The 26142-nt window shown below is 52.0% G+C and overlaps 2 protein-coding genes across 7 annotated transcripts; one reads left to right on the forward strand and one right to left on the reverse strand.

Moving 5' to 3' along the window:
- Ormdl3 (ORMDL sphingolipid biosynthesis regulator 3) lies at positions 1–26142 on the forward strand. Of its 6 annotated transcripts, none has more exons than XM_021653444.2 (5): positions 1–245; positions 589–813; positions 23226–23424; positions 24102–24253; positions 24568–26142. In XM_021653444.2, the coding sequence occupies exons 3-5, from the start codon at positions 23251–23253 to the stop codon at positions 24701–24703; spliced, it is 462 nt and encodes a 153-aa protein (XP_021509119.1). In that variant the 5' UTR covers positions 1–245; positions 589–813; positions 23226–23250; the 3' UTR covers positions 24704–26142. The 6 variants fall into 6 exon arrangements, with proteins under 6 accessions (XP_021509119.1, XP_021509120.1, XP_021509121.1 ...); XM_021653445.2 differs by having other exon boundaries at positions 23231–23424; XM_021653446.2 differs by lacking the exons at positions 1–245; positions 589–813 and adding an exon at positions 20121–20256 and having other exon boundaries at positions 23231–23424.
- Positions 7748–8994, reverse strand: Lrrc3c (leucine rich repeat containing 3C). Its single transcript, XM_021653440.1, has 2 exons — positions 8926–8994; positions 7748–8569 (listed from the first exon to the last, which is right to left on the reverse strand). Exon 2 carries the CDS (start codon positions 8513–8515, stop codon positions 7748–7750), a length of 768 nt encoding a protein of 255 aa, XP_021509115.1. The 5' UTR covers positions 8516–8569; positions 8926–8994.

Consider the following 26142-nt stretch of genomic DNA (forward strand, 5'->3'; position numbering starts at 1 on the left):
ATTGCTGACTTTTCCCCTTGGAAGGGGCCAAAGAGCAAAGAAAGGAAAGCAGAAGGCGAGCTCTGGACAGGGGTCACTGATCCTGGCAAGAACAGGAAATCTGGCTCCTGGAAGTCAGGGGGCGAAGGGCGTTCTAAATGCTTTGTAGCAGAGGAAGCATGCTGTGGGCTGTTAGGTGTCTGGAACAGCTAAGAGCAGCGACTCCTCACACAGACACATTCCCAAACTTTCTCGAGTGAAAGAAGGTAAGGTCGGAGATGAAGATGTGCTGGAAAGGGAGAGGCTGGGGCAGGAGGAAGCCATGTTTTCTAGCTCACCCTGGAGGCTGAGAGTTTGGAGGCTCGGGTTCTCCTCTTCTTGCTTCTGCACCTTCCCTCTCCTCCCCTCCTCTCTTCCTTTCTTTTCCCACCCCGTCTCTCCCACCTCTCCCCTTCCTCTCCCTTCGATATATAGTGCAGCTTGCCTCAGTCTCTTGCCCTCCCTGCCTCAGCCAGCTGAGTGCTGGGATCATAGTGTGCCATCACACTGACTTGCTGTTTCTTTTTCTTCTCTCCTTCCCCCGCCCTTCCCCATCTGACATGCTGACAGAAGCAGAGACCACTGTTATTGCCGGCACCAACTCTGAGGAACCTCTTCTGCCTGGTCCCTCAGGACCTCCTCGTCTTGAGCCCCTGATGCTGCGGCAGTGACGGGCGGGGGTCAGAGCTTCTTGCCCACCATGCGGCTGGTGGAAGGGGTGACATCCTCCTCAGCTGGGATGGCGCCTGCTGCGACGTAGCTTCCAGATCCTTGCTGAAGAGCCTGTGGTCTCAGGTAAGGAAAGCTTGGAACCAAGGCTCCCCTAGGCCTATTCCCGGGCTTCCTTGGCCATAGTTGCAGCAGGACAAAACATCTTAAAAGTGTGTGTTGTTTGTCACACAAACAACATGCGCAAAACATGGGGGAAATATTAGAGGCCACAGGCTTGTAACAAGGCTCTTGGCTTTGGGTATAGAAAAGCTTGTCTACTTGTGTGTACGTTGTTTTCTTTCTTTCTTTTTTTTCTTTCTTTCTTTTAAAGATTTATTTATTTTTTATTTATTCAGTATTCTGACTGCATGTGTGCCTGCAGGCCAGAAGAAGGTACCAGATCTCATTGTAGATGGTTGTGAGCCACCATGTGGTTGCTGGGAATTGAGCTCAGGACCTTTGGAAGAGCAGCCAGTGCTCTTAACCTCTGAGCCATCTCTCTAGCCCCATGTGTTGGTTTCTGGAGACAGGGTTTCTCTGTGTAGTCTTGGCTGTCCTGGACTCACTTTTTAGACCAGGCTGTTTTCTAACTCACATAGATCCACCTGCCTCTGCCTCCATGATTTCTGAGATTATAGGCTTGCATTACCGTGCCCAGTTGTGTGTGTGTGTGTTTTTGTTTTGTTGTTTTTGTTAGACTGGGTCTTGTGTAGCTTAGTCTGGCCTCAAATAGTCCATGTAGCTGAGGTTGGCCTTGAACTACTGATCCTCTGCCTGAGCTTCAGGAGTTGTGAAATTACCAGCTGTCTGCTTATATGCAAAGGCCAGAAAAACTCCCCTCAGTGCTTAGTTATCAACTTCTCATCCAGAAGCTCTTGAGCATGCAGACATGAAGATAGGACCCTGCCTCTACTTGGAAGAAATTCTGGCCCAGGACAGTCACCATCTGCAAAGGAGACAAAACAAAACAAAACAAATAAACAACAACAACAACAACAACAACAACCCTCACAAATGCTTTGCACTTGGAGAGTCACCGAATGCAGAGGTGAGCTGCAGCAAAAATCTTAAAATTCAGCTTCATCTCCATCCTTGAAAAAACCTCTCCAGGCTATGAATGCTAGGAGTGAGTAGAAAAGGACAGAACCCAAAGACCTAAGTTATGTACAGAAATCTGCTAGGAGCCTGAAGACCCCCTCCCCGCCCCCATGCTCTTTGGATGTCAGAAGACTCGTTTGTGACAGCTGACCTCAAACTCAGTTCTGTCCTTGTAATATTAGGCTTACCCTATATCCCCAGGTGCCACACTGGCCCTGTCTGTCTGTCTTGGGGAGTGTGGCCAACAGCTGCTGCTGCTCTCAGTCCTTCAGAGGTAAAGGAAAGGGGAAGGAAGCGGGAGACTGTCAGATAGAGCTGGGGTTAGGGTGTGTGCCTATGGGTGTGTGTGGTGGGATTGAGGAGCCAATTGACTCCCTATCCCCACGAGAGGATGAGGGAAATTTCTGGAAGGGAATGTTCCTCTTTTCGTGTTGGAAAAATGAATGTGGTGGAGGAGAGGTGGGGTAGGTGGGTTTATGCATTTGTCTTTTTCTTGGAGGAGCAAACAACAAAGTTGGTACCTGGCTTCATCTTCCCTGTGGCTTGGTACCAGGGATGGCTTCATGGGCATGCAACCTATGCAGTGGTCACAGGTGCCATGCCTGGTTTAAGGCGGGACTGAGGCCATCTTGAATAATAATTTAAAAAAACATGTACTTATTGTTATTTATTTTGAGAGAAGGTCTTTCAGTATAGTCCTAGTTGCCCTGGAACTCACTGCGTCAGACTCAAAGTCTCTGCCTCCTTGAGGGGTGGGATTAAAGGTGTACACCAGCATGCCCAGCCCCAGCACTTTTTTTTAAAGGTTTATTTATGTTTATGAGTGTTTTGTCTGCTTACATAGATGTATACCATGTGTGTGCCTGGTGCCCGTGGAGGCTAGAAGAAAGCATCAAATCCCTTGGAACTGTAGTTAGGGATAGTTGGGAGCCACGACATGGATGTTGGGAACTGAATCCAGGTTCCTCTGCAGGAACAAGTGTTTTAACCGCTGAGCCATCTCTCTAACCCCTTGAGTAATAATTGTTGATTTTTTACTTTTTTCTTCTCATGTGTATGTGCGTGTGGCGTACCCATGTGCTCACATGTTTGCATGTGTCTGTTCGCATGTACTTGTGGGGACTTGAAGTTGAGGTTGGGAGTCTTAGCTGATTGGTGTCTGTCATATCATTGAGGCCAGGTCTCTCAGTAGAACTCAGAGCTCATCAATGCTGGTCTAGCTGTAGGCTTGCTCCACTGAGAGTCTGTCTCCACTTTCTAAAGCTGTAATTACGGGGAAGTCTCTGGGTTACCCAACACTGACATAGATTCAGGGGCTCCAAAAGTCCCCATACTTCCTGCTCGCAGAACAAATGCTTTAACCGCAGAGCCATCTTTCAAACCGTCCCCGTTAATACTTGTTTTTATTTTGTGTGTATGAGTGAGTGTTTTGCCTTCATGTATGTGTAGTACCATGTAGGTTTCTGGTGCCCTCAGAGCTCAGGAGAGGCCATCAAATCTCCTGGAACTGGACTTACAGACAGTTGTGAACTGACATGTGGATGCTGGGAATCAAATCTGCCTGCACTTTTAACCCCTGAGTCCCCCAGCCCCGCCATGTTTGACAATTTAGTACTTGTTTTTAGTTGTTTTGTTTTTCAAGACAGGGTTTCTCTGTGTAGCCTTGGCTGCCCTGGACTCGCTTTGTAGACTAGGCTGGCCTCAAACTCATAGAGATCTGCCTGCCTCTGCCTCCCAGAGTGCTGGGATCACAGGTATGGGCCACCGTGCCCAGCTCCCAAGTTAGTACTTGTTAACAATGGTCATACACATCTCCAACTCTCCCTTCCCACTTCCCCAGGTACCTCCACCATGTCCTCTTCCCCGCTTTATGTTCTCTGCCTCTCTCTCTGTCTCTCTGTCTCTCCCCTCCCTCTCTGAAACTCAGGACTGCCTGCTGGGATGTTGGCTCATCCTGTAGTCTCAATCCTGTGCAGGTCTAACCAGGTGCAATGGCCACACCACGTCATGTCCAGAAGACACTCCACAGAGCTCTTCCGCATCCTATGGCTCTTCTCTTCTTTCCGCTTCTTCTTCCATGATATTTCTTGAGCCTTGGGGTCGGGGTTGGAATGGAGGTGCCATTTATGGCTGAGCATTGAAGAGTCACTTAATCTCAGCACTTTTACCAGCTATGAGTCCCTGCATTAAGTGCCTTGAATTCCTCTGGTCTTCCTGCCTTGACCTCCTGAGTGCTAGAATTGTAGACGCATCAGACCAGTTGAACTCGCCTAAAACCCACCACGGCCTGGGCATTTTGATTTTATTTCGTGTATACCAGTGTGCATCATGTACAAGGAGTGCTCATGGGGGCCAGAAGAGGGCGTCAGATCTCCCGGGACTGGAGTTACAGACAGTTGTGAGCCGCTACGCGGATGCTGGAGTTAAGACCTGGCTCCCTCTGCTCAGGGATAATTCTCCTGCATGATTATCTTTATTTTTTTCTTAGACAAGTAACTCTGCACTAAGTTTTTTTTTTTTTTTTTCACTAAGACCTACAGACTATAAGGCAGGGTCCCTTTGGTGCTATTGTGCCTATCCTGGTAGGCCCAGTACATAGAGGGCCGCCCCCACCCCACCCGTCCGGTCTCATCCCGTCCCGCCTCCCCTGCCTCTCATTCTTGATCCCGAGTCCAGCAGGTGGAGGATGTTCCTAGACAGCGTACAGTTTGCTAGAGGTCTCCAGCAGCTGTTTAAGAACTGTCTCCGCGCCTCCCTCCCAAGACCACTTGACTCCTTAAGATCCCAGGTCATCCCCAGGCAGATGAGATACTCCCGCAGTTCGAGGAACAGGAAGCTTCCGGAGTGGGCATTCCTTCACGCGAAAGCTCCCATCTCTCGCAGAGGCTAAATATAACCTCCCATTTGAGGCCTCATTTACACCCTTCCCCCGCCCCAGGAGCCCGTACTCTCCCCGCCCCCCCCCCCCCCCCCCCGGCCTTTTAAATCCCTTTCTTGATGCCTCTCCCTGGTCCTGAAGTCACTATCCAGCTCCGCCTCCGTTCCTGGCTGCGGCAGCGGAGCCCCGGGGCAACCCAGCTCAGCATCACTTCCCACCTTCCTTCTGGCCCACCCCCGGCCCCATCCCACCCCTTCGGCCCTGCCTCCCGCCTTTTTAGGTCAAGACGCAATGACTCCTCTCCGCGATCACTAGCTACTCCGCCCTGCACCGCGCAGTCCCGCCCACTCCGCCTGCCGCCGCTTTCCTGCCGTCAACAGTGTTCAGCCCATCAGCCCCGCCGCCAGTCCAGTCCCCTCTTTGCTTCTCCGCCAGCAGGACCCAGCCCTTTAGCATCTCAGCACACCTTCTACCTCAGCTTCTAGCACCCGGAAACCCCGTTTGTTCACATGCAGAGCTTTGGGTGCCGGACAGTAGCAACTGTCTTCTATAGGGCTTCACCTTTGGGGGGGTGGGGTGCAGAAGCCTGGGGTTTTCTGAGGCTTGTTGTCTTGCTTCCTTCTCAGACACACCCTGGCCAGGGAACCCTGGGCAGGGCAGGGTCTGGCCTGGAGTGTCCCCATTGCCTTGCCCCTGCCTCCAAAAGGCTCTCCAGCGCTTCCACACCTTTGGCTGCTCTGAGCTTCAATTGCTCTGAGTTGTTTTTTTTTTTTAAGGTTCCTGTGGTTGGTGGGTGAGGCCGGGACCCTCTTTTCCTCTTAGCTGCAACCCTGGCCCTACCCTCATCTCTCCCACCAAATTATTCCATCCCTTAAACAGGAAGGAGTATATTCCACTAGGGTAGGAGATCTGGATTCCTTTCTTGTTGTTCTCCCTTGGCATGGACCTCGCACCAGGCCTCTGCTCCAGCATTCCCGGCTTGCCCTCATCTCTTCTCTACCCAGCCCCTTTTGTAGATAATGAGGCTTTGGAGAGCCGTCTCTAGTCTTGGGGGGGGGGATGGCTTAGCTTGGTCGCGTTCAGAACACCCCAGAGGAGAAACTCTTCTTCCTTCGGTCTGAGTTTCCCAGGGCTGTCTGAGGAATGGGCAGAGTGAAGCTGGTGGTGGAATTCCCTGGGGCCTCTTCTCCCCTCCCACTCTCTCCACTGGCAGCTGCTCCAGGGAGTTTGCCTATTCATGCCAGGGTGGGGGCCTTCTCCTCATCTCCCCCACCTTCTAGGTATCTGGAATATTGCCTCGTCTGTTACATCGAGGTAGAAGAGGTTAGTTTTGACATGCTGTGCCCTTGGAAAAGCTTGCCTTTCTCTTCTCTGCCAGGCCAGAAACCACTGCTTCACAGGGCTGGTGGCATCTTAGAACCTGCTCTATCCTCCACGAATCCTGCCCGGCAGGGCTGAGAGTGTGCGTATGCGTGTGTGAAGCCAGACCACCTTCTCTCTGGCTTTCCTGAGAGATAGATGGGTGGGTAGGCATGTAGCCCACTGGGAGCAACCCACAGAGAGGGAAGGTGGTGGGCAGGGCTGCACAGTCTTCTGCTCCACGTTGCCAGAGCACACGTGTTCAGTAGAGCGAACAAAGAGAAAGAGATCAAGTGTGCTCATTAGAGGCTTTTTACTGAGTTGCTCAATGACACTCTGGGGTAAATTGTCACCCATGCCCCGTTCAGTCTCTAAATGGGGCTATCTTTCCTCCAAGGGAAGGGCTCAGGAAAACTATCAGTGTATAACAGAGAGGGCAGGATGATAGGAAAATTTTGGGAAAGGAAGTAGGGGACTGTGGCACCGGGTCCTTTATCAGTCTTTGATAAAGGACACAAGAAGAGCCTGCAGACAAGAAAGGGGTGAGAAGTGAGGTGGAGGAGAGGAGACAGGGAGCAGAGAAGAGCCCAGAGGCCCTTTTCAATATGGCCACACCCTTGCTTTTTGTTCTCACTCCATATTGCTTCCACCGTTCCCTCGCCCCTCTCCACACCCCCTCTCCCACTTCCTAAGGTTGCTGCCACACGCCAAGACTTGCTTCAGGTCTTCTCACACCATCCTTTCTTCTTCCCAAAGCCCTCATTCTGTGTGTGTGTGTGAGATACATATTCATGTGGGTGCAACTAAGAGGATGATGTCATTGAGTGCCTTCATCAGTTGCTCTCCCCTTTACGCTGGGCCAGGGTCCAGTCACCCACTGAACCTGGAGCTTATTTATTTGGTTAGGCTGGCCAGCCAAGGAGCTCCAGGCTCCTTGTTTCTCCCCATCCCCCGCCCCCAGCACTGGGATTACAGACACCCACGCTTTGTACAGCTTTTGGGTGTTAGAGATCTGAGCTCAAGTCTTTATGCTTGCAGGATGGACACTTTACCGGGAACCATCCCCTGGCCCCCTCAAAGCCACCCTCTTTGGGGGTCGTCACCCACATGTGTATGGCGAGCGCCCTGTGGTCAGCTGTAGCCAGGCCCGGGCTCCCCCCAGCTCCTGTTTCCTCCCTCTGAGTTGCTGCTCACTGAGATGGTTGCTCTGCCGCCCCAACCCTGTGGATTCAGGAACTCTGGGTTCTCAGAGTCTAGCACAATCCGGGTATGGGAGGAGGTACCCCTAAATCCAGGCACCAAAGATAGTGTTGGGAGAAGAAATACCGAGAGAGTAAACAAATGAGAGAGCAGGAGCTAGAGACAGCTAGACCAGAGATGGTAGTTAGGGGGGCAGGAAGGGATGGAGCCGTGGTTCTCAACCCTCCTAACCCTGCTAATGCATGCTGTGGTGTCTCCTCCCAACCATAACATTGTTTTTGTTGCTACTTCATAACTGTAGCTTTGCTACTGTTATGAATTGTAATGTACAAATCCGCGCATGTGACCCCCGTCAGAGGGTCGTTCGACACTACGCCCCAGCTGAGAACGGCTGGGATGGAGGGTAGACGGGGCAGAGGGTGTGGAAAGGCAGTCGGGGAAAGGCCAGGGCACAGGGCCAAGAGCGCAGCCTGCTCGCCATCCTCAGACCACGGTGCTGAGGGTGGAGGAGTCCTCGGAGCGTAGGGGCTGCGGGGGAGGAGCCCGCTTGACGGGGCGCCGGGTCTCATCCCGGTTCTGCCACACGTAGTGGATCAGATAAGCCACTACCATCGTCAGCCAGCCCCCCATGGTGACCAGCAGGGCCACATCGGTGCTCCTTCGGGTCCCGCCTCGTCCTGTCCCACATAGCTCTTCCTCCCCGGCCAGCAGGAGGAACTCCTGTCCCACCAGATCTGGCCGGGCTCCTGGACCACACACGATGCCTGCCCCAGAGCCCGGAGCTAACCTTACGTGCCTGAGCACTTCCTGTAGGGCGCAGTCGCAGTGCCACGGGTTGGCAGACAGGTTCACTTGAATCTGCAGCCCCATGAAGGCTGCCACGGGCACGGACGCTAGCTGGTTAGCCGAGAGGTCAAGGTGGCGCAGAGTGCCCTCCAAGCCCTGGAAAGCGGCCCCTGAGAGGTGGACAAGGACGTTATGAGACAGGTCTAATTCTTCCAGGACAGGCAGGTGCTGAAAGGCACCGGCTGGCAGCGATGCCAGCTGGTTGGCATCCAGGTAAAGCTTTCGGGTGTCGTTGGGGATGCCGTTGGGCACGGCACTCAGGCCAGCCCGGCTGCAGCGGAATGTCTGTTCTCCGGCTTCTTCTGCTATGTAGCAGCCCTGGGGCCGGGTCTGGGGGCTGGGCGCAGAGCCCCCCGTGCTCATCACCAGCAGGAGGGACAGGAGGCCAGGAGCTAGAAGGAGCATGGTCACCGATAAACATAATCCTGGCGTGGTGGAGTATCTGGGCAATAGATGGACCTATGAAGGAAGAGCAAAGTTAGAATTCTATGTCCCCCTGCTAGGGATCCTCAGTGGAGTCTATTTGGACCAGAGCCTCTTCTTTGGAGGCTTTCTCAGTCCTAGGTCGGTTGGTCTGTCCGTCTGCCCATCTGCCCATCCGTCCATCTGTCCACTTACCTGTCTGTCTCTGTCTTCAACAGGACCCTGGGGGAAAGAGTCCCTTGGACTTGAAACTTTTAGATTCCGTTGATTCTAGGTTAATCTCTGAGGTCCCTTGGTCCCTTTGCCCTGTTGAAATGGGCCTGGGGGGGTGGTGGTTTCAAGCTGTGTTTTCATTTCCCTCACTGAAAGAAATAGTTTTGTTCTCTGCGTACCTGTGTGACTGCCAGGAAGGCCAGGTAGACACAGAAGGGTCTGGTTGGCGCTAAGGTCACAAAAGTGACAGATTAGTGGCAGCAGTGCAGGCTGAGCAGCTAGAGTATACAGGCAGGTAATGGGTACCCCTGGCCTCACCTTCTGTGAGCATCAACCCCCTTTTCTGGAAGCACCCACCCAGCTCTGGGCTCTTGGCCTTGCTCATCTTCCCTCCTCCTCTCCTTCTCCATCCTGCCTCTCACCTGGGGTTGCTGGCAGAGTCTTCTCCTGTGCTGCTGCCTTTCTTCCGGAAGTAGCCCCCTGCCAGTGGGCTCTGGAGACCCACTTCCTTCTTCAGAAGTCCTCTTTGCTTACCGCAGCTGGAAGCTGTGACCTGGGGCCCAAGTGTATAGAGTTTCCTGGCATGTGACTCCAGGCCCCAGGTGTCAGATACCCGAGCCATGGCCTGGCCGGGCAATGCCAAGAGAGAGCAGATCCCAGACCCTGATGAACTATGTAGCATGGGAGACAGGGCTAGATTCCATTTCCTGCCCCCGGCTTTCCTCTATCTTCTAGAAACTCTATCTTCTCTCTGCTGATGCGAACTGCCTCCCAGATCCTCCTTTTCTTGCCCTGAGAGCGTGGCCATTCAAAAGGATGGTGGTTTGGTTGTCCTGGGGGCAATTCCACCTCAGACACTTGCAACTCAAGCCCTTCCCCGCTGTTCTTTGGTTTTCTGTAGGCCCTTGGCACCTCAAGTCTTTTTTTTCTCAGAGGATGCTCCAGGATCTTCACAGAGCCAATCCTCTTGACCACCAGGGGTCGCTGTGGTGGTTCGGTTTCAGCTTGCTGGTATAGAAGGTCACTCTAGGAGTTAAAATTTAAAGTACTGAACTAGGGGCCAGCATGGACGTTCTCGGGCTCCCAGGGTGGCCTTTTAAATCCCACTTCGAAACTCTGACCCAAAGGTGGCTGGGATGACTTATTTTTCAAGGTCCCTTCATGCTAGTGATGGTTTGCAGGCCCCACCACTCCTCAACATCCCCTCTCCCAACGTCCCTTGGGTTGTGGGAAAGAAGGCTTGGAGGTTGGAGGAGTGTTTTGTGTGTACGTCTGAGTTCTTGTGTCTGAATAAAGGCGGGATGTGGAGAGGCGGGATGTGGAGAGGCGCCCTGTGGAGTGGGCGTGAGAGAGCTTGTGGCAGTGAAATGCAAAAGCTGCTGTTTTCGTTCATTCCGTCTTCCGGAACAGTCTCAATTGGCTTCGTGATTGTAACGCCAAGACAGGTTTTTCTGCTCCACCTCACCTCTGGTAATTTGCAGGGGCAAGGGTGACTGGAAGTCATGGAGATGGATGGCCATTTGGATCAGTGGTTCTCAACCTCTGGGTTAGGACCCCCTGGGCGTCGAATGGCCCTTTCCCAGGGCACACCTAAGACCACCGGAAAACACAGGTATTTATGTTCCGATTCATAACAGTAGCAAGACTACAGCCATGAAGCAACAAGAAGAAATGTATGGTTGGGACCCATCAAAGCATGATGAACTGTACTAAAGGGTGGCAGAGTTTTAGGAAGCTTGAGAACCACTGATGCAGATAAACTACCCAGTACCTTAGCTCATGGGTTTCTCCTGTGCAACTTCCTTGACCCCCATGGTCAGCCAACCATACTGCTGCCATCTCATGGCCTGGTCCTTTGTGGTATCATCTTACCCACTGAGGATTTAGGGCCTCAGTGATGCACAGAGCTCCAAAGAAGGGACCATCGAGCGGAACCCTCTCGGGTTGCAGGCAGGTAAATGGAGGCCCAAACCATGACTAGACTTATATTGGGTCCGTGGCCAGACCAAGACCACAATCCAAATCCACCCTTCACCAACCACTTCCTATTCCCGTAGGCCTCTCTCTCCCCTCTGGGTCACACTGAAATACTTGGTGCTTCTTTGACCATCAGTGATCTTGTGTGGAACTCTGGGTAACTTCTGCTAAGTCTGATGGAAGAAAACAGGAATGTGGGGTGTCACAGAGTAGCGGGGATACATGAGGGGTGCTCTGAGGAAGACGACATCAGACTGTGCAGGTCTTCCCGAGGAGGAAAACCTTGCTGGGTGGTTATTATTGTTGTTTATTATTACTATTATTATTATTAATTTTTGAGAAAGTGTCTTACTATGTAACCCAGGCTGGCCTTGAACTCAAACTTCTCCTCCCTTGGCCTCCTGAGCCTTGCTAGGTTTTTTTTTTCTTCAGGAGTCTTTGATCAGGATCAGACACATAACTGTAGAGTCTGGTGCAAAAGAAAACATGATGTAATATTATCTTAAATAGTAAATAATATCAAGCAAAGTGTAAAATCCAGCCTGAGGTTTCTCCAAGTCCATTGATGTGGGTTCTCCTGGAACTGCGGACAATGCTAATCATGAGACTGTCTCTGTGACTCACCTTTGAGCAAGCAGTTTTAGAAGCATGGTGGAGCTGGGCATGGTGGCGGCGCACACCTGTAATCCCAGCACTCTGGGAGGCAGAGGCAGGCAGATTGCTATGAGTTCAAGGCCAGCCTGGTCTACAAAGTGAGTCCAGAATAGCCAGGACTACACAGAGAAACCCTGTCTCAAAAACCAAAGAACAAAGCCAGCTGGGTGGCTTTGTTAGTCCCCGCACTCAGAGCGGCAGAGACAGGTGGATTGCTGTGAGTTCAAAGACAGCCTGGTCTACAACGCGAGTCCAGGAAAGCCAAGGCTCCACAGAGAAACCCTGTTTCCAAAAACCAAAAACCAAAAAAGAAAATAAAGGCCAAACCAAACAAAATTAGAAGTGTGGTAGAGTTAGAACCGGAGAGTCGGCTACCAGATGTTATCGCTTCTGGGGATGTACCTGCCTTTGACTTAGTCTTGTGATGTCAGCAGGGGTATTTCTTAGGTTCACGTTTGTCTGAAGAATCAGATGATATGTGTACACATTTGCATTTGTTCTATATGGGTTGCTTTCAAATTAAGGCTAGACGCTCTGCCACTGAATGCTTGGGAGTGCGCTAGTGAGCCCTCCCATCCTGCCTTGTTCTCTTACTGAGACAGGGACGGTGGCCAAGGCCCCAGGGTTGAGCCTGGCTGTTGTGGGAGAGCTATCTTCTTGGACGAGGTTGTCTGCCAAGCCAGAGTGGGACTGGGATGTCCCGCACAGCAGTTAGAAGAGCATCTGGCAGTCTGCCAATAGGAGAGGCCACCTGGAGCTGTGGTTGTGGCTAACAAAGGGAGGCCAAGTACGGGGCTCAAGAAATGGGAGGAGAAACGGCGCTCAGAGCAGTGCCTGCTACCGTATGTGGAGTAACAGAGGCTAGAGGAGAAGTTATGCTCTGACGTTTTAGAAAAAGATTTACTTTTATTGTTTTTAAAAAGTGTGTGTGTGTGTACATATGTGTTGGGGAGTGTGTGCACATGAGTGCAGTTGCCTGAGGAGGCCAGAACTGCACATCTGATCCCCCAGAGCTGGAGTTACAAGTGGTTATGAAACACCTAACAGGGTGCTGGAAACCGAATTTGGGCCCTCTGAGACGGGTGCCCTTAACTGCTGAGCCATCTCTTCAAACTCCTCCGCTTTTGGTTCCCTCCTGCAGTGAGGACCACCTGCCGGCCTGAGGCACAAGTGTATGAGTTGAAGAGGGTATAGAACAGACCCTGTTCCTAAGGTGCTGTGTCTGTAGCTATGGTTCTAAAAACAGTCTACAAATGTTGGACTCTCTGGGAGTGCTTTATAAATCACTCAGGGTTCATCAGGAGCAATTCTATTAAGATCCTCATGCATTGACTCTAGGTGCTAGTGTGTTTCCAGCTTTCCCTAGAAGTTACTTCTTTTTTGGAGTGGTGGGGGCAGAGGTTTCAAGACAGGGTCTCTCTGTGTAGCCCTGGCTGCCTGGAACTCATTCCAGGCTGGCCTCAAACTCACAGAGATCCTGCCTGCCTCTACCTCCCAAGTGCTGGGATTAAAGAAAGGTGTGTACCGCCACTTCCCAGAATCCCCAGGAATTCCTAATGTGAGCCTGTGTTGAGACTTGTCAGTGTAGGAAACACAGACATGTTGACACATGTCTTCTCCATGCACTAACGTGATGCCTGGCTTGACTGACATATGGGTAGGGAGCTTGAAGCACAGACAGGATAACTGTCAAGAAGGTGGCTTCTAAATTGGTGTCTAGCCTTCACCATCCTTCTGTGATAGCCGTGTGGATCTGGAAGAGTATCTGGACACTCAGTCTCTGATGATGGAATCTTATTCGTCCTTTGGATACCTCAAATCCCACAGTTCACTTTTCCCACCTGCTTGGCATCTTGCAAATGGTCCAAATTCCAGCCAACGACTTCTCAGGGGTTGGCTAAAATGTTCTCTGGGACAGTCTTTGATTTGTTCCTAAGAGAAGGTGGGGCCAGGTCCTTCATGTCCTGTGCCTAGAACAGGGAGGGCCAATCTAGCCATCTCGTCACCATGGGGCAATACGGAAGAGAGGAACAACCCCAGTGAGGGGTTGGCCTGGGCATCGCTGGGTTACTCAGCCAACAGCAGCCTCCTTGTGGGAGGCACCGAGGTCTGTGTGCTCACAGACAAGCACTGGAGGACCTGGAAGGTTAAGCACATGGGTTTGTTCCTTCAAGGGAAGGAATGCAAAACCTGTTACCCACCCAGAAGGCCAAAGAGACCATGCTTTCTAGCCTGGTGACTCCGACTTTTCCAGCACTGGACCTGCCTCAAGACCACCCCCCCACACGATTTATTCATTTTATGTATATGAGTTCTCTGCATATACAATAGCATGCCGGAAGAGGGCACCAGATCTCATTATAGATGGTTGTGAGCCACCATGAGGGTGCTGGGAATTGAACTCAGGACCTCTGGAAGAGCAGACAGTGCTCTTAACTGCTAAGCCATCCCTCCAGCCCCATCATATATTTTCTTTTCCTCAATCTATAGAACCTATCTTTATGGACTTTACAAAGAATTTCGGTGTAGACTGATACGTATTTAGCTTACTTGGTTCCTCGAGGAGATAATTTATGTCTGCTTTGTTGTGCAAGCAGTATTGAGTTAATTATCACCAGAATAGCCTGCACCAAATTGTGCTATACTTGAAAATGCTTAAAATAAACCATCTGGAGTCAGTCTCCTGAAGTTTGAGACTGACTCAGTGGCCGATACTGAGCTGAGGTGCCTTCGTGCCTCCTAAGGCTGTCTCTCTGTTGATGCCTGTAAAGGGCACAGAGATTCCTCCACCTTGCGCCTCCTCGACTCACTCTTTGGAAGATAAGCCCCTCCTTTAACTTAGCTGCACAATAGGATACCGGCAGCTTGGAAACCAACTGGTGTGGATAGAGAAAATATAATAAGATATACAGAATGGAGTGGGTTTTTTTTTCTATGAAGAAGAGTAAAATTATGCCACTTGCAGGAAAATTATGTAACTGTAGAGCATCATGTTGAGCAGATAAAAAAAGATTCAGAAAAGTAAATATCAAATGTTTTCTCTCATATACCAAGTCTGCACACACACACACACACACACACACACACACTTTGGAGTTCTCAAGTTATATGCCAATAGTTGCTGTAACTACACCCCTCCCCCCCCCATGAATGAGAAAAATATGGTGACCCCAGACAGCCTTAGCTGAAACGATAATCCGCTAAGATGGAAGCAGGAGCCACCGGGACTGCACAGGATCTAGAACAGGTTCTTTCCCTGTAAGGGGGTTGGGGGTGGTCCGGGTGAGAGTCACGGAAAACTGCAGGCTTTCCGCTGGGAGGGGAGAATGGTCTTCAGCCCGTGTGAATTGTGCTGGGATTCCCGCTCCGATGCTGGGAGAACTGTAGACTTCTGGGTTGAGGGGATCCTTTTCCTCCTCGTGTCCCTAAGAGTCTCCTCTTCTTTCCATCCTGCCTCCGTGTGCATATCCTAGGGGCGCGCTTCACATTCCTGTCCTGGCAGGTCTGTGAACCCAGAGGAGGGAGTGGTGGGTGTGGCCTGGGCACCGGGGGAAGGCCTCGCAGAGAGGATAACGGCTGAGTGGGGCTTTAGGGACGACTAAGGGGTCTGTTAGAAGAGAGGGTGGAGAGGGATTAGAGACTGAGAAAATCACGAGCGCAGGTGTGTTTTGGGAATGAAAGCTCCGCTGTGCAACTGAGTTCTGGGATGTGTGCACCGGGGCATACGTACATCGTCTGTCAGCTCTGCTCTGTGCAGGAAATGTAAACGTGAGTTAAAGCTCAACCAGCCGCCGGGTGCGGCAGCGCACGCCTGTAATCCCAGCACTCGGGGAAGCAGAGGCAGGTGGATCGCTGTGAGTTTGAGGCCAGCCTGGTCTACAAAGCGAGTCCAGGGCAGCGAAGGTTACACAAAGAAACCGAGTCTCAAAAAAACCAAACCAAACCAAACCAAACCAAACCAAACCAAACCAAACCAAACCAAACCAAACCAAACCGACAGCCCAAGCAGCCTAACCCAGGAAGCTGAGCCACAGGCCTAGCGCATGACGCTCTTGATCCTGCACTGGAATGTGGGTGCACCCAACAATGAATGCTTCCTGGGACATTCCTACAAGAGGGGCTAGCCTTGGGCGGCGGGAGGAGTGGTCTGGGAGGCGGAGGTCACGCAGAATTTCTACCTAGGTGAGACCTTTTAGGAACTTAGCTTGCAGGGCACCAGGGTGGGTCTTATCGTGAGGCTCCTGGATTTTATAACCCCGGTCCTCGGGCTCGGCAGTATGTCCGGTGTATATCAACAGCATTCATTGTTGGGAAAGAATGTCAGTGGGCCATGTCAAGGAATATGCAGGCTGAAGAGTATTTTTCTGCTGTGGTTCCCAGAGGGAAGGAAGGGTTCTGGTTCCGGGCACTGGCTGGGGGACCAGAGGCCTGGCAAGGCTATTTTTTCCCCTCTGCAGCCCATGATAGTTAGACAGGGCCCAAGGTGAGAGAAGCGAGGTGCTGCTGTGCCTTCATACCCTCTAGCTTCTTCCCAAAGTGGTTCTCAGGGAGTTCACCTCAAATCCCATTCTCCCCAGTCCTGGGGTGCCCCCCCCCAAACAAAAGCACAAACACACAGCTCTGTCCTTCCTTGTATTTCTGCAGGAAGTGGAGGGTAAGGTAGGGAGGGACAAAGGAAGGGGTGGCATTTGTGCCCCAGTGTCCCAGTGGACGGGACAGGACAGGACTCTTCGCTTCCCGATGGGCCTCTTTCCAGCATTTGCTGCATCTTTCTCTCAAAGACGGTGTTCCCTGTCTACTGTCCCCCATGGCCACCACACACCAGGGTCTCTGTGTGTCTGTCACAAGCAGGGCCTCCCAGCTCCAGACATAATCGCTCCAAGCCTGGGGAACGTGTGCCCCACAGCCCCCTGAGCAGCCCTCACAGGGTGGGGAGAGCTTGTGATATTAAAAAAACAAACAAACAACCACACACACACACACACGTTTCATAAAGTATTTAAAAGGTAAGATCGCATTACCTAGAGGTTGAAACCAGAGAACGAAAAGATCACCCCACGTCCGTCCTCCTAACACAGGTCTCTTCTCTTTCACGGACACTCCACAACTTAGTAAAGTCTTTATCATCCAACCTGGAAGGGACTAATTGCAGATGACCCGCACTGAGCCCTCCATTCCGTGCCGGTGACTGTCCCAGCGCTTTGATACTTATCGGCCCTACTGATCTCAGTAAATGAGGTGGAGATTGTTGTGATCCTTACCTGTTTATAAACGAGGTAGCTGAAGTACAGGGAGGCTCAGTGACTACCTTAGGGTCACACGGCTGGAGGCCAAAGGAGCTAAGCCTGAGTCAGACCTCACCGGCACCGCTCTTTAGTTTTCTTTACGGTATTTGAGGATTCAAATTCAGGTTTACAAATCCTTTAATTGTGGGCAATTTCGAATGTCCACAAAATAGAGAGGATAATGTGAGGAACCTCATGTCCCTGTCACCCAAGTTTTAATAATTATCATTGTATCCGGTTTGATTTTGCCATGTCCCCAGTCCAGATTATTTTGTAGCAAATCTAGGGAATGTCTCATTCCACGCAGAAATAGTTTAGAATATATCTCTGGGTTTTTGTTGTTGTTATTGGCTTTTTGTTTTGTTTTGTTATGAGACAATGTCTCTTTAGCCCTGGCTGTCCTGGAACTCACTCTGTAGACCAGGCTGGCTTCAAACTCACTGAGATCCTTCTGCCTCTGCCTCCCAAGTGCTGGGATTAAAGGCGTGCCCCACAACTGCCTGGCTTACCCCTCACATTGTGTGTGCGTGCACTCTCAGATGTCAGAGGTCAACTTTTGGGAGTTGGTTCTCAATGGGTTCCAGGGACTGAACTCAGGTGGCTAGGCTTGTGTGGCAAGGGCTTTTACCCACTGAGCTGTGTTGCTGGCCCTAGACTTTTATTTTCTCAAATGAAATACATATGGTAAGACCATATTATGCTGCAGAATGTACAAGTCCTTATTATGATCAAATGCTTGGTCGTTATCCAATTATCTCTGATAACTAGAAATATACTTTTGAAAGTTGGTTTGCTTAAATCAGGATTCAAATAAGGCTTCAGAACGATACAGTGCCTGCCTTTGTTTTATTTTTGGAGAAAGGGTCTCATAGCACTGGTTGGCTACTGGCTGAGGATGGTCATGAGCCCCTGGTGTCCCCGTTCCCACCTCTTGACTGCTGGAATCGCAAGCACGCACCCCTTTGCCTGGCTTTTTAGTTTCAAATAGACTCTTGCTATGTAGCCCATGCTGTCCTAGAACTCCCTGTGCTACCCAGGCTCACTTCCAACTTGTGAGCTTCCTGTCTCTGCTTCCTAGAATGCTGGGGTGACAGGCAATTGCCACCAGGTCCACCTGTCTCCCTGGATCTAGATTTTGCTGATGACACCCCTGAGAAATGCTTAGTCTCTGTCCTTATCTTTTCATATAACCTGGCAACTGTTTTCCCATGCTGCCACACAGTTTCTACAACCATAAGTGGTTTCGTAGTTTACTATCCAGTGTGGATAAAACATTCACTTAATTTTTTTTTTAAAAAAGTTAATGTGCATTGGTGTTTTTTGTATGCCTGTATGTCTGTGTGAGGGTGTCAGACCTTGGAGTTACAGTTGTGATCTGCCCTGTGGGTGCTGGGAATTGAACCCTGGTCCATCTGGGAAGAGCGTTCAGAGCTCTTAACAGCTGAGCCATCTCTCCAGCCTAGAACATTGACTTGTTTCCTGGGCACTTATATTGCTCTCAGGATCTCACTACTGTAGACATTGATGGGCTATGCAGCCTCACACAAGGACCTTGTTCTGTACATGGTTTCACTTTCTTAGAATGTGATATGGAAAGTACAACCATGCCTTCAAGGCATGGACAATTTTTTTCCTTGGCACACAGTGACAATTGTTTGTCCAAGGGATTGCATGTTCCCTGGCACCAGGAAAGAGTGCTGTTGCTCTTCCTGAACAGTGTTCAGGCCATCACAGCTATAGGATGTCTGTTGAAGACTTGGTAATTATGAGGGCAGTGGATCAGAGGACATGATGACACGGACGCCAGCTACCTCAGGTGGAATATGAGCCATAACTTACCACAAGGCAGAAAGAGCCGAACTTTGTTCATTCCATTATGAACAACAGCAACAACAACAAAAACCTCAACTTGATAACAGGAGCTATCAATAGGCTCTGACATATCCAGTGACCTTGCCCATAGGCTCTGCATTCGTCAGATTGCCTTGTTGGGATATAGTTCCTGTCTGGTCACTGAACTTCACAGAGACGTGAGAAAACTGGCAAAGATCCAGAGCTCAGCCCCCTTGATAGACAATGGAAGAATCCCAGAGAAAAATCAAAGGCATTAGGCAGGTTCACTTTGCAAAAAAAAAAAAAAGCCATTATTTTGGCTCTCAGGCTGAGCAGTTCTCTGTGAGGCTTCTTCACAGATTGTTATTCAGATGTTAGGATCTGAATTTCCAGGCCTCTGGCTCTGGAAATACTTGAGAAGCTGCCTGTTTTTACTGCTCTGGGTAGGTCAGATACACACTCACTACTTGCTTCCAGGGCTCCGACTCCAGCCTTAAGACAGCTATTTCCTGGCAGCTTCCAGAGGATGGGTGGGTCTAAGGAAAATGCTTCCCAGGTTGTGTGGGCAGGTTTTCTCCTTCAGTTCTTCCTGCATTTACAGCCAGCCAGGTTGGCATCTGTTAACGTCATCTGATCCTGTCATTCCAGCCTTGCCATGACTTATGGGCACGGGACTTAAAGAGGGCGGGGAAGTAGAAACAACCGAAGGGAGGCCCTCTCACGTTGACGTGGAGAGTGGGAGTGGCCTAGGAGGGCTTAAAAGCTTTTTAGTTCAGTTCCTACAAGGTATCAGGTGCTTTATATTACATTCTTTTGAAATATCAAAACAACCTTGGAGGTAGGTTTTCACAGCTGTGGAATTGGGATTAAGTAATTGGCCCATAGTTACACTGCCAATAAAGGCGTACCTACAGTATGTGTACCTAGCAGGAAAATCTGTGCCGGTCTCTTCAGAGCTTCCAGGCGTGAAAATTGCAGACCGGAGGCTTCCTACCTAAAGCCACCAGTGCTAACACGAGACAGAAGATCAAAGCTCCTTACTGTTCCTAAGGCCTCTAAGACACACATCAGATAATACCTGATGCGGGGAGGCCAGACCCACGCCAGCAAAGTATAAAGACTGGGTGGACCAACGAAGCCCACAGACTCTCGTCTCTACCCTATAGACATGTAACTCAACCCCAAGGTCCTGGAAATGTGATCCCGAGTCGGGGTGGCTGAGTGGGGTTCCTTCAGGGAAAATGGTCGCGCTTCTCGGCTTCTGAAGTCAATCTGCGGCCTTACGGTCAGACTATCTTAGCAGGGTCTTACTGTGAGTTACTTAAAACTCTCCTCGTCTATAAAACGGGAGCATGGGCAAACGGCTTGTGCATTGCTTGAAGGACACAGATGCAAAAGCTGAATTGTTGCGCATCGAAGACACACGATCTGATCTCACTATTGCGTCAGGGCGAGACGTTCTTCCGTGCTGCAGCTCAGAGGCTCCCCATAGGGTGTCGAAGAGCTGGCCCAGGGAAAAGCCTACATCTCCCAGGAGGCGCCAGGCGGGCGGGTGAGGAGGCAGCGTAGAAACTACATTTCCCGAGAGGCGCAACGCGGTAGGCGCGTGGCAGTGACGTCACGGGGCCCGGCTCAGCGAGCTGATTCGACCGCAGCTGCCAGCGGGGTGGCTACCGCCGCTGGTTTGCTACAGCTGCTGGAGCGGCCGCGGCCCGGGTTCTCGGGCTCCTCTCCCCGGCCCTCGAGCTCCGGCCCCGCGCGGTGAGTCCATACGGGCGGCCTCGGCGTGGTGAAGCCCGACGGCTCCACGGCTTGGAGAGGCGAGAAGGTTGCTGCTGAGGAGGCGTCCGTGCAGGAGGAGATCTGAGCTGGGGGGTGGAGAGTGTGTGCATCAGGCGAAGGAGTGCCGAGAGAGGAAAGTGGGAGCGGGAGGCCGGGGGGTGGGGCGTCCGGGAGGAGCGCTTCAGCTTGGGGGTGGGAGGCGGGGAACGGCTGGACTTCGGGGATAAAGATTTGGCTACCTCCGGGGTAGAGGGAATGCGTGGAGATGGGGGTTGGGCCCCGAACCCGGCCAGGCTGCAAGTGCGAGGCATCGGGCTGCGAAGCAGAGCGGGAGGCCCTCTGGAAGGAGTTCTCACTCGCACAGTCCAGTAGAGCGAGGACGCCGTTTCCTCGCTTCTGATTCCTGGGGGTTCGCTTTCTTTCCACTCCGCTTTACTGAGTCCAGGAGTCCGAGCCCGGAGGACAACCGTGGTTCTTCAGATTCAGGGTGAGCCGAGTGAAAGAGACAGTCTGTATATTGCACGAACTCCCTCGTAGGATCCCTTGGGAACAGGTTTGCTGTGTTAAAGGGCCAGCCTTAAGCTGGGGAGGGCATTGGAAGTGCCTCCCGGATGGCTCCGCTGGGGGGTTAATCTGGTCTTGGCATGAGTGTCTGGCAGATTGGCTTGGGCCTGCATGGAAAAGGGAGGGGAAAAAAAAAAAAAAAATATATATATATATATATATATATATATATATATATGGCTAAAAAGTGGCTAACAAGACCGAGCCGTTTGGGCTCTGATTTGAGGCAGGTTATGAAACCACATCAGCCACCTACCAGCTGTGGCAGCAGAAGTTTTCAGTCTGGCTGCTCCAGACTTTTCTGCGTCTGCCAATCTCCTATTTCCTCACTTCTGGGAGAAAGGTCAGTTTTGTTCTAATGGAAGTGACATTGTACACAAAGCCACAGGAAAGTCTCAGAAGTACTTTGGGGGTCGGCGGGAGAGGGTGCAGGGGGTTTCCTGGGGTTCCTTACTTGCTTTGAAAGGCAACTGGCACTTAGGCTTAAGGAAGACGATGCCCATGGGATCAGTTAGGCTCTCCGAGATGCCCTTTTAGAGCCAGAAAGGGCTGGAGGGTCTTGTAAGCCTGGGATCCAGCCAGGCTTTTGATACTCCTGAACAAAATGTGAGGGAGTTCTGTCTGTAGCTGTGCTGCAGGCCTGGCGTATGGCCGAGGGATAGCAGTTCCTGGTGAGACTTGGGAAACTCTTTTCCTCACCTTCATGATCTTTCAGAGACGTCATGTCTCATTCCCTGCCTCTCATGTGGAGGCTGTTACATAGTAGATGCCCCAGGAGGCCTGTGTTGAGTAACCGAAGCCCTAAGGTCTGAGGAAGGTAAACAACTGGTTTTCTAGTTCCTTGGGTTTCTTTTGGGACCAATTACCCATCTTAATGGGCCAGGGGTTTAGTCCCAGAGGAGTATGTCCGCTTGGATGCACCTTAGGCCAACTCACGGGTCTGTTTGTGAGGAAACTGTTGCGGGTCGTATTTCCTGAGGTATCTGAGAAGAGGGAATTTGCTTCCATTACACGTAAGTAAGGAACTTAGCTGAGGGAATTCTGGCTCCTGTGGCTTGGCCAGGATCCTAGCTGGGTGAGATAGCATCTGAGTCTGGGGGTGAGGTGATTGCAGCAGGGTGAGGGAGCTGAGCTGGCACTTCCAGACCGTCTCCATCTGCTGCTCCGCTCTGCACACCTTGAAACGGCGGAGTTGTTGAGCCCAGTGATTACACTGGGGCCTTTTATCAGGCAGGACCCTAAAGTAGGGAGGTAATCCAGCAGACTGATGCCTTCTGTTTCCACCACCTGCTGATGGATCAGTGGGCCCTGGGGAATCTGGGGACAGCCAAGCCACTCTCCCCTCTGGCCACTGTGGACTGCCGCTACCATGGTTTTCTGGGCTTCGAGGGCAGCCCTTTCGGTTCCTTGTGATGTAGAGCTTCTACTGCTGGAACCGGGCAAGAAAGCGATGTTGTTAGCTCACACCCACAGACAGATCCTGGGAAGGTCAGGTGGGGCTAAGAAGGGAGGAGGCCGCAGGGAGGCCACAGGTAGTTTTGTGTCCTTGGGAGGAGTAGGGCTGATATGGCTACCACATCCCACCCGTGGGAACTGTAATACCGGCTGTGTGCTCTGTCTTGTCCTCCTCTCTCTATCTGGTGGTGGTGGGGGAAAGGACCCTCTGGTACTTGGGCTGCCTAATGGTGGCACCCCAGGAGAGTAGGCTTGAGCAGGTGCCAAACGGACCAAATGTCCCAATACACGGGTCATCTTGTGTCGAAATGTTTTTGGGTCTGAGCAAAGGCAGTCCCTGGCCTGCTATTCTCTTCCCTCTTTCCCCGACCCTGTCAGTCATCCTGGGCCCAGGCTTGTGGAAATCCAGGATTGGAGAAATAGGGATGGTGGGAACAGTAGCCCCAAAGGGCTTCAGCCATTGTTGCCTGCGCCCACAGGCCTTCCCTGCTTCTTGCTCCTTTTGGAAAGATCTTGAAGCAGATGTATGTCTTCTGTCAGGGAGAGGGCTGCCAGAGTTTATTCTGACTAAGAGAGTAGGCCTCTCTCCCCACCCCAGGAGGAAGAGGCCCTCAGGGGTACCAGAGGGGTTGAGAATGGGGAATGGACATTGATGGCCATTGACAGCTCTCGGTGACTTGTCCTCCTAGCCTTTGTCAGCACACAGTCCCGGGAGATGATACGTATGCCAGCCTGGTGTTAATCGCAGCCCAGTGATGGGAAACGATCAGTGCACATTCATGCGGACTTTCTGCAGCTTCTGGGCTTGAGACTGAAAACAGTGCTGTGGAGTTCTCCGGGAATGAAAAGCCTGCCTCTCTGTGGGGCTCAGGGTGTGAGGGGGCAGGGAAAGTGGTGTGACCTGTCTCACCTGTGCTGCTTGTTTGCAGAGCAGCCGTCGAGAGGGGTGGCAGGATGAATGTGGGCACGGCACACAGTGAGGTGAACCCCAACACGCGGGTGATGAACAGCCGCGGCATCTGGCTCTCATACGTGCTGGCCATCGGGCTCCTGCATGTCGTGCTGCTGAGCATCCCCTTTGTGAGCGTGCCTGTCGTCTGGACCCTCACCAACCTCATCCACAACCTGGTGAGAGCCTGCTGACGGCCTGCCCCCGACCAGGTGGGCCGTTTTATGCCGGAGCTGAGAGATAGGAGGAGCTTGTCGTGGGACAGACAGCTGTCTGTCAGCGGGTCCTGACAACATCTGTCACCAGAGCTGAGGCCCAACTCTTATATCCGCCTGGCTTCCCCTTGTGGGCTGAAGAATCAGATCTGCATGTCTCTGGGGTGGGGTGGCTGATGCATTTGGAGGATGGCCAGCTGCGAGCTGAGACCTTGCTGAGGTTGCCTTCAGGTCCCAGGAATCTGGTGCAGAAACCTTCCTTTCCCACGTTAGGATCTCAAACCATGTTCTCCTGCCCCTTTGTGCTCCCTAAGACCTCTGCCTTGTACCCCACTTTTGACCAGGCAGGGGTCTAGTCCTTCCTCCTTGGTTTGCCACTTTTAGCTAGCAGAGAGAGACTCCAGTTGGGCTGAAAGGCTGCCTTGCTGTGCCCATTCAGCAGCTAACTCCTCCCCTTTTCACTTCCCCTTTGTCCTCCCTCTGAGCTCCTGGGTGCCCTATCATATATTAAGGCTGCCTTCCTGAGTTACTGCAGAGGAAGGCAGGTGGCCGTGCGCTTGAAGCTCTCTGTGATGAGTGGGGGAGTCAGGCTGGGCGTCGTCTTGTTTTCTGTGTTCTCTGATGAAGGCCCCTCTTTTCAGGGCATGTACATCTTCCTGCACACGGTGAAAGGGACACCCTTTGAGACTCCAGACCAGGGCAAAGCAAGGCTGCTGACCCACTGGGAGCAGATGGACTATGGCGTCCAGTTCACGGCCTCCAGGAAGTTCTTGACCATCACACCGATTGTGCTGTGAGTGCTTTGGCTGTGGGAGAATACCAGCGGGCATGGTAAAGCCGGTGGACTAAGCTGGCCTTAAGCCCTCCCCAGCTTTGGCCCTTAGTGTATGATGAGCACCGGGAGGGAAGTGACGTATCCTTGGGTCTCACACGGGGCCTTGGGCCTCCCTGCCCCTGACTTTTCTCAACTCTGTGTGCACGAGACAGGCCCACAGGCCTGGCGTAAGCTAGGGGATAGGTCAGGAGGGCCTTGTTAGCTAGTGTGGCTTGTCACTCTACTTTTTATCTGGGAACCCATACCGTCATATCTCCCTACTCCTCCTCCAGGTACTTCCTCACCAGCTTCTACACCAAGTATGACCAAGTCCATTTTGTACTCAACACTGTGTCCTTGATGAGCGTGCTCATTCCCAAGCTGCCCCAACTCCATGGAGTCCGGATTTTTGGAATCAATAAGTACTGAGGTTGTAGCCCCTTCCCCGGCCAGGTTGGCAGGGGAAGGGTAGAAGGCCTTTGCTGTGATGCTGAAAACAGGAGCCTCTGGACACTGCCAGAGATGGGGGTGTGCCCTGGGCCTGGCTTCCCCTTCGCTTCCCCAGTAGCCGACTTGGAGTAGCTTGTAGTGGGGTTAGGGTGGGGCCCTTGGGCTCTAACCCATTCTGAAGTTTTTGATCTTTTCCTTTTGCCTTTTGAATAGAGATGCCATGGGGGTGGTCGTGAAAAGGGCTTGGGCTCTCTGGCTGACTGGACCTGAGCAGCTGGGACAGGGAACCAGGAAAAACCCCCTGCTGGCTCGTTTACCCTCAGGCAGCCATAGCACTTTAGCCCCTGAGAAGGGGGCAGAGGGACGGTACAGCTTCCGCATTGTTTCTCCTCAGTCCTTCCATGTGTGTTTGGGGGGTGAGACTCACTGTTTTGTGTGTATTAGGAACGTGGGCTGCACTGCCTCCAGGTAGAGAGCAGTCAGGCTTTGTTGACTTCTTTGCAACCCACTCTGGGTGAGCTGTGGGGCAGGGGGATCTTAGGAAAGGAAGATGGGTTGGTGGGACACCTAGAGGTGGGGGCCAGGATGCTGCTGCCCTGGTCCTGGGGAGAGGGGAGTTCTGAGCAGGGGTACGGTAGGGATAGTACTTTGGGTTTTAGACTGGACACGATAGCAGCCGATACGGATCAGTGTAAAAAAGAGGTCTAGGGTGGAGAAGCCAGACTCAGCCTTCTTTGGGATGTGGGCTGGAAGGAGAGCCGGCTTGGAAGGTTACTTTACCCACAGGATGATGGTGGTAGGGAAGGGAGGCCAGTGTGGGTTTGAAGCTCTTGGGTTGGAACGAGGGTTACACAGGCTGAAGAGGTCTGTGAGTCCTCCAAAGAGCAGGTCCGCTCTGACACTTCCTTAGCAGCGGTGTGAGGAAGCTTACAGAGCGGCTCTTCCTCAGCCATTCAACTTGTATTCTTGTGTAGATTGTGCCGGGGCAGTGCCTCTTGGGCAGCATGCATGTGAGGGGCCAGGGGGCCACCTCCACATGAGGTCAGTGGTCTCCGCAGTGCTACAGGATCCCTGCCCAGACAGGGCAGTATAGGGACAGCTGCAGGCACTGTCTCCTCAGCCAGAAGAGGCAGTTCACAGAGCATGAGGCTAGGCCAGAGAGGAGCCGTCGCCTCCCCTCGCTGGTTCGACCGGGGCATGTTGCTTTGGAAATGTGTGGGTGCCCAAGCCCTCTCCCAGGGGCTAGAGGGAGGTCACTCACCCTGTTTTCTAACCGCTAACCCTCATTTTCAACCCCATGTATCATAGGGAACTTTCACCTTCTGGTCTTTCTAAGCAAAGTGTGAATAGGATTTTTACTCCCTTTGTACAGTATTCTGAAAAATGCAAATAAAGAGCAACATGTTCTGTTTCCCACA

This window comes from Meriones unguiculatus, chromosome 7 (assembly GCF_030254825.1).
Source record: "Meriones unguiculatus strain TT.TT164.6M chromosome 7, Bangor_MerUng_6.1, whole genome shotgun sequence".
In the NCBI taxonomy this organism is placed as follows: domain Eukaryota; kingdom Metazoa; phylum Chordata; class Mammalia; order Rodentia; family Muridae; genus Meriones; species Meriones unguiculatus.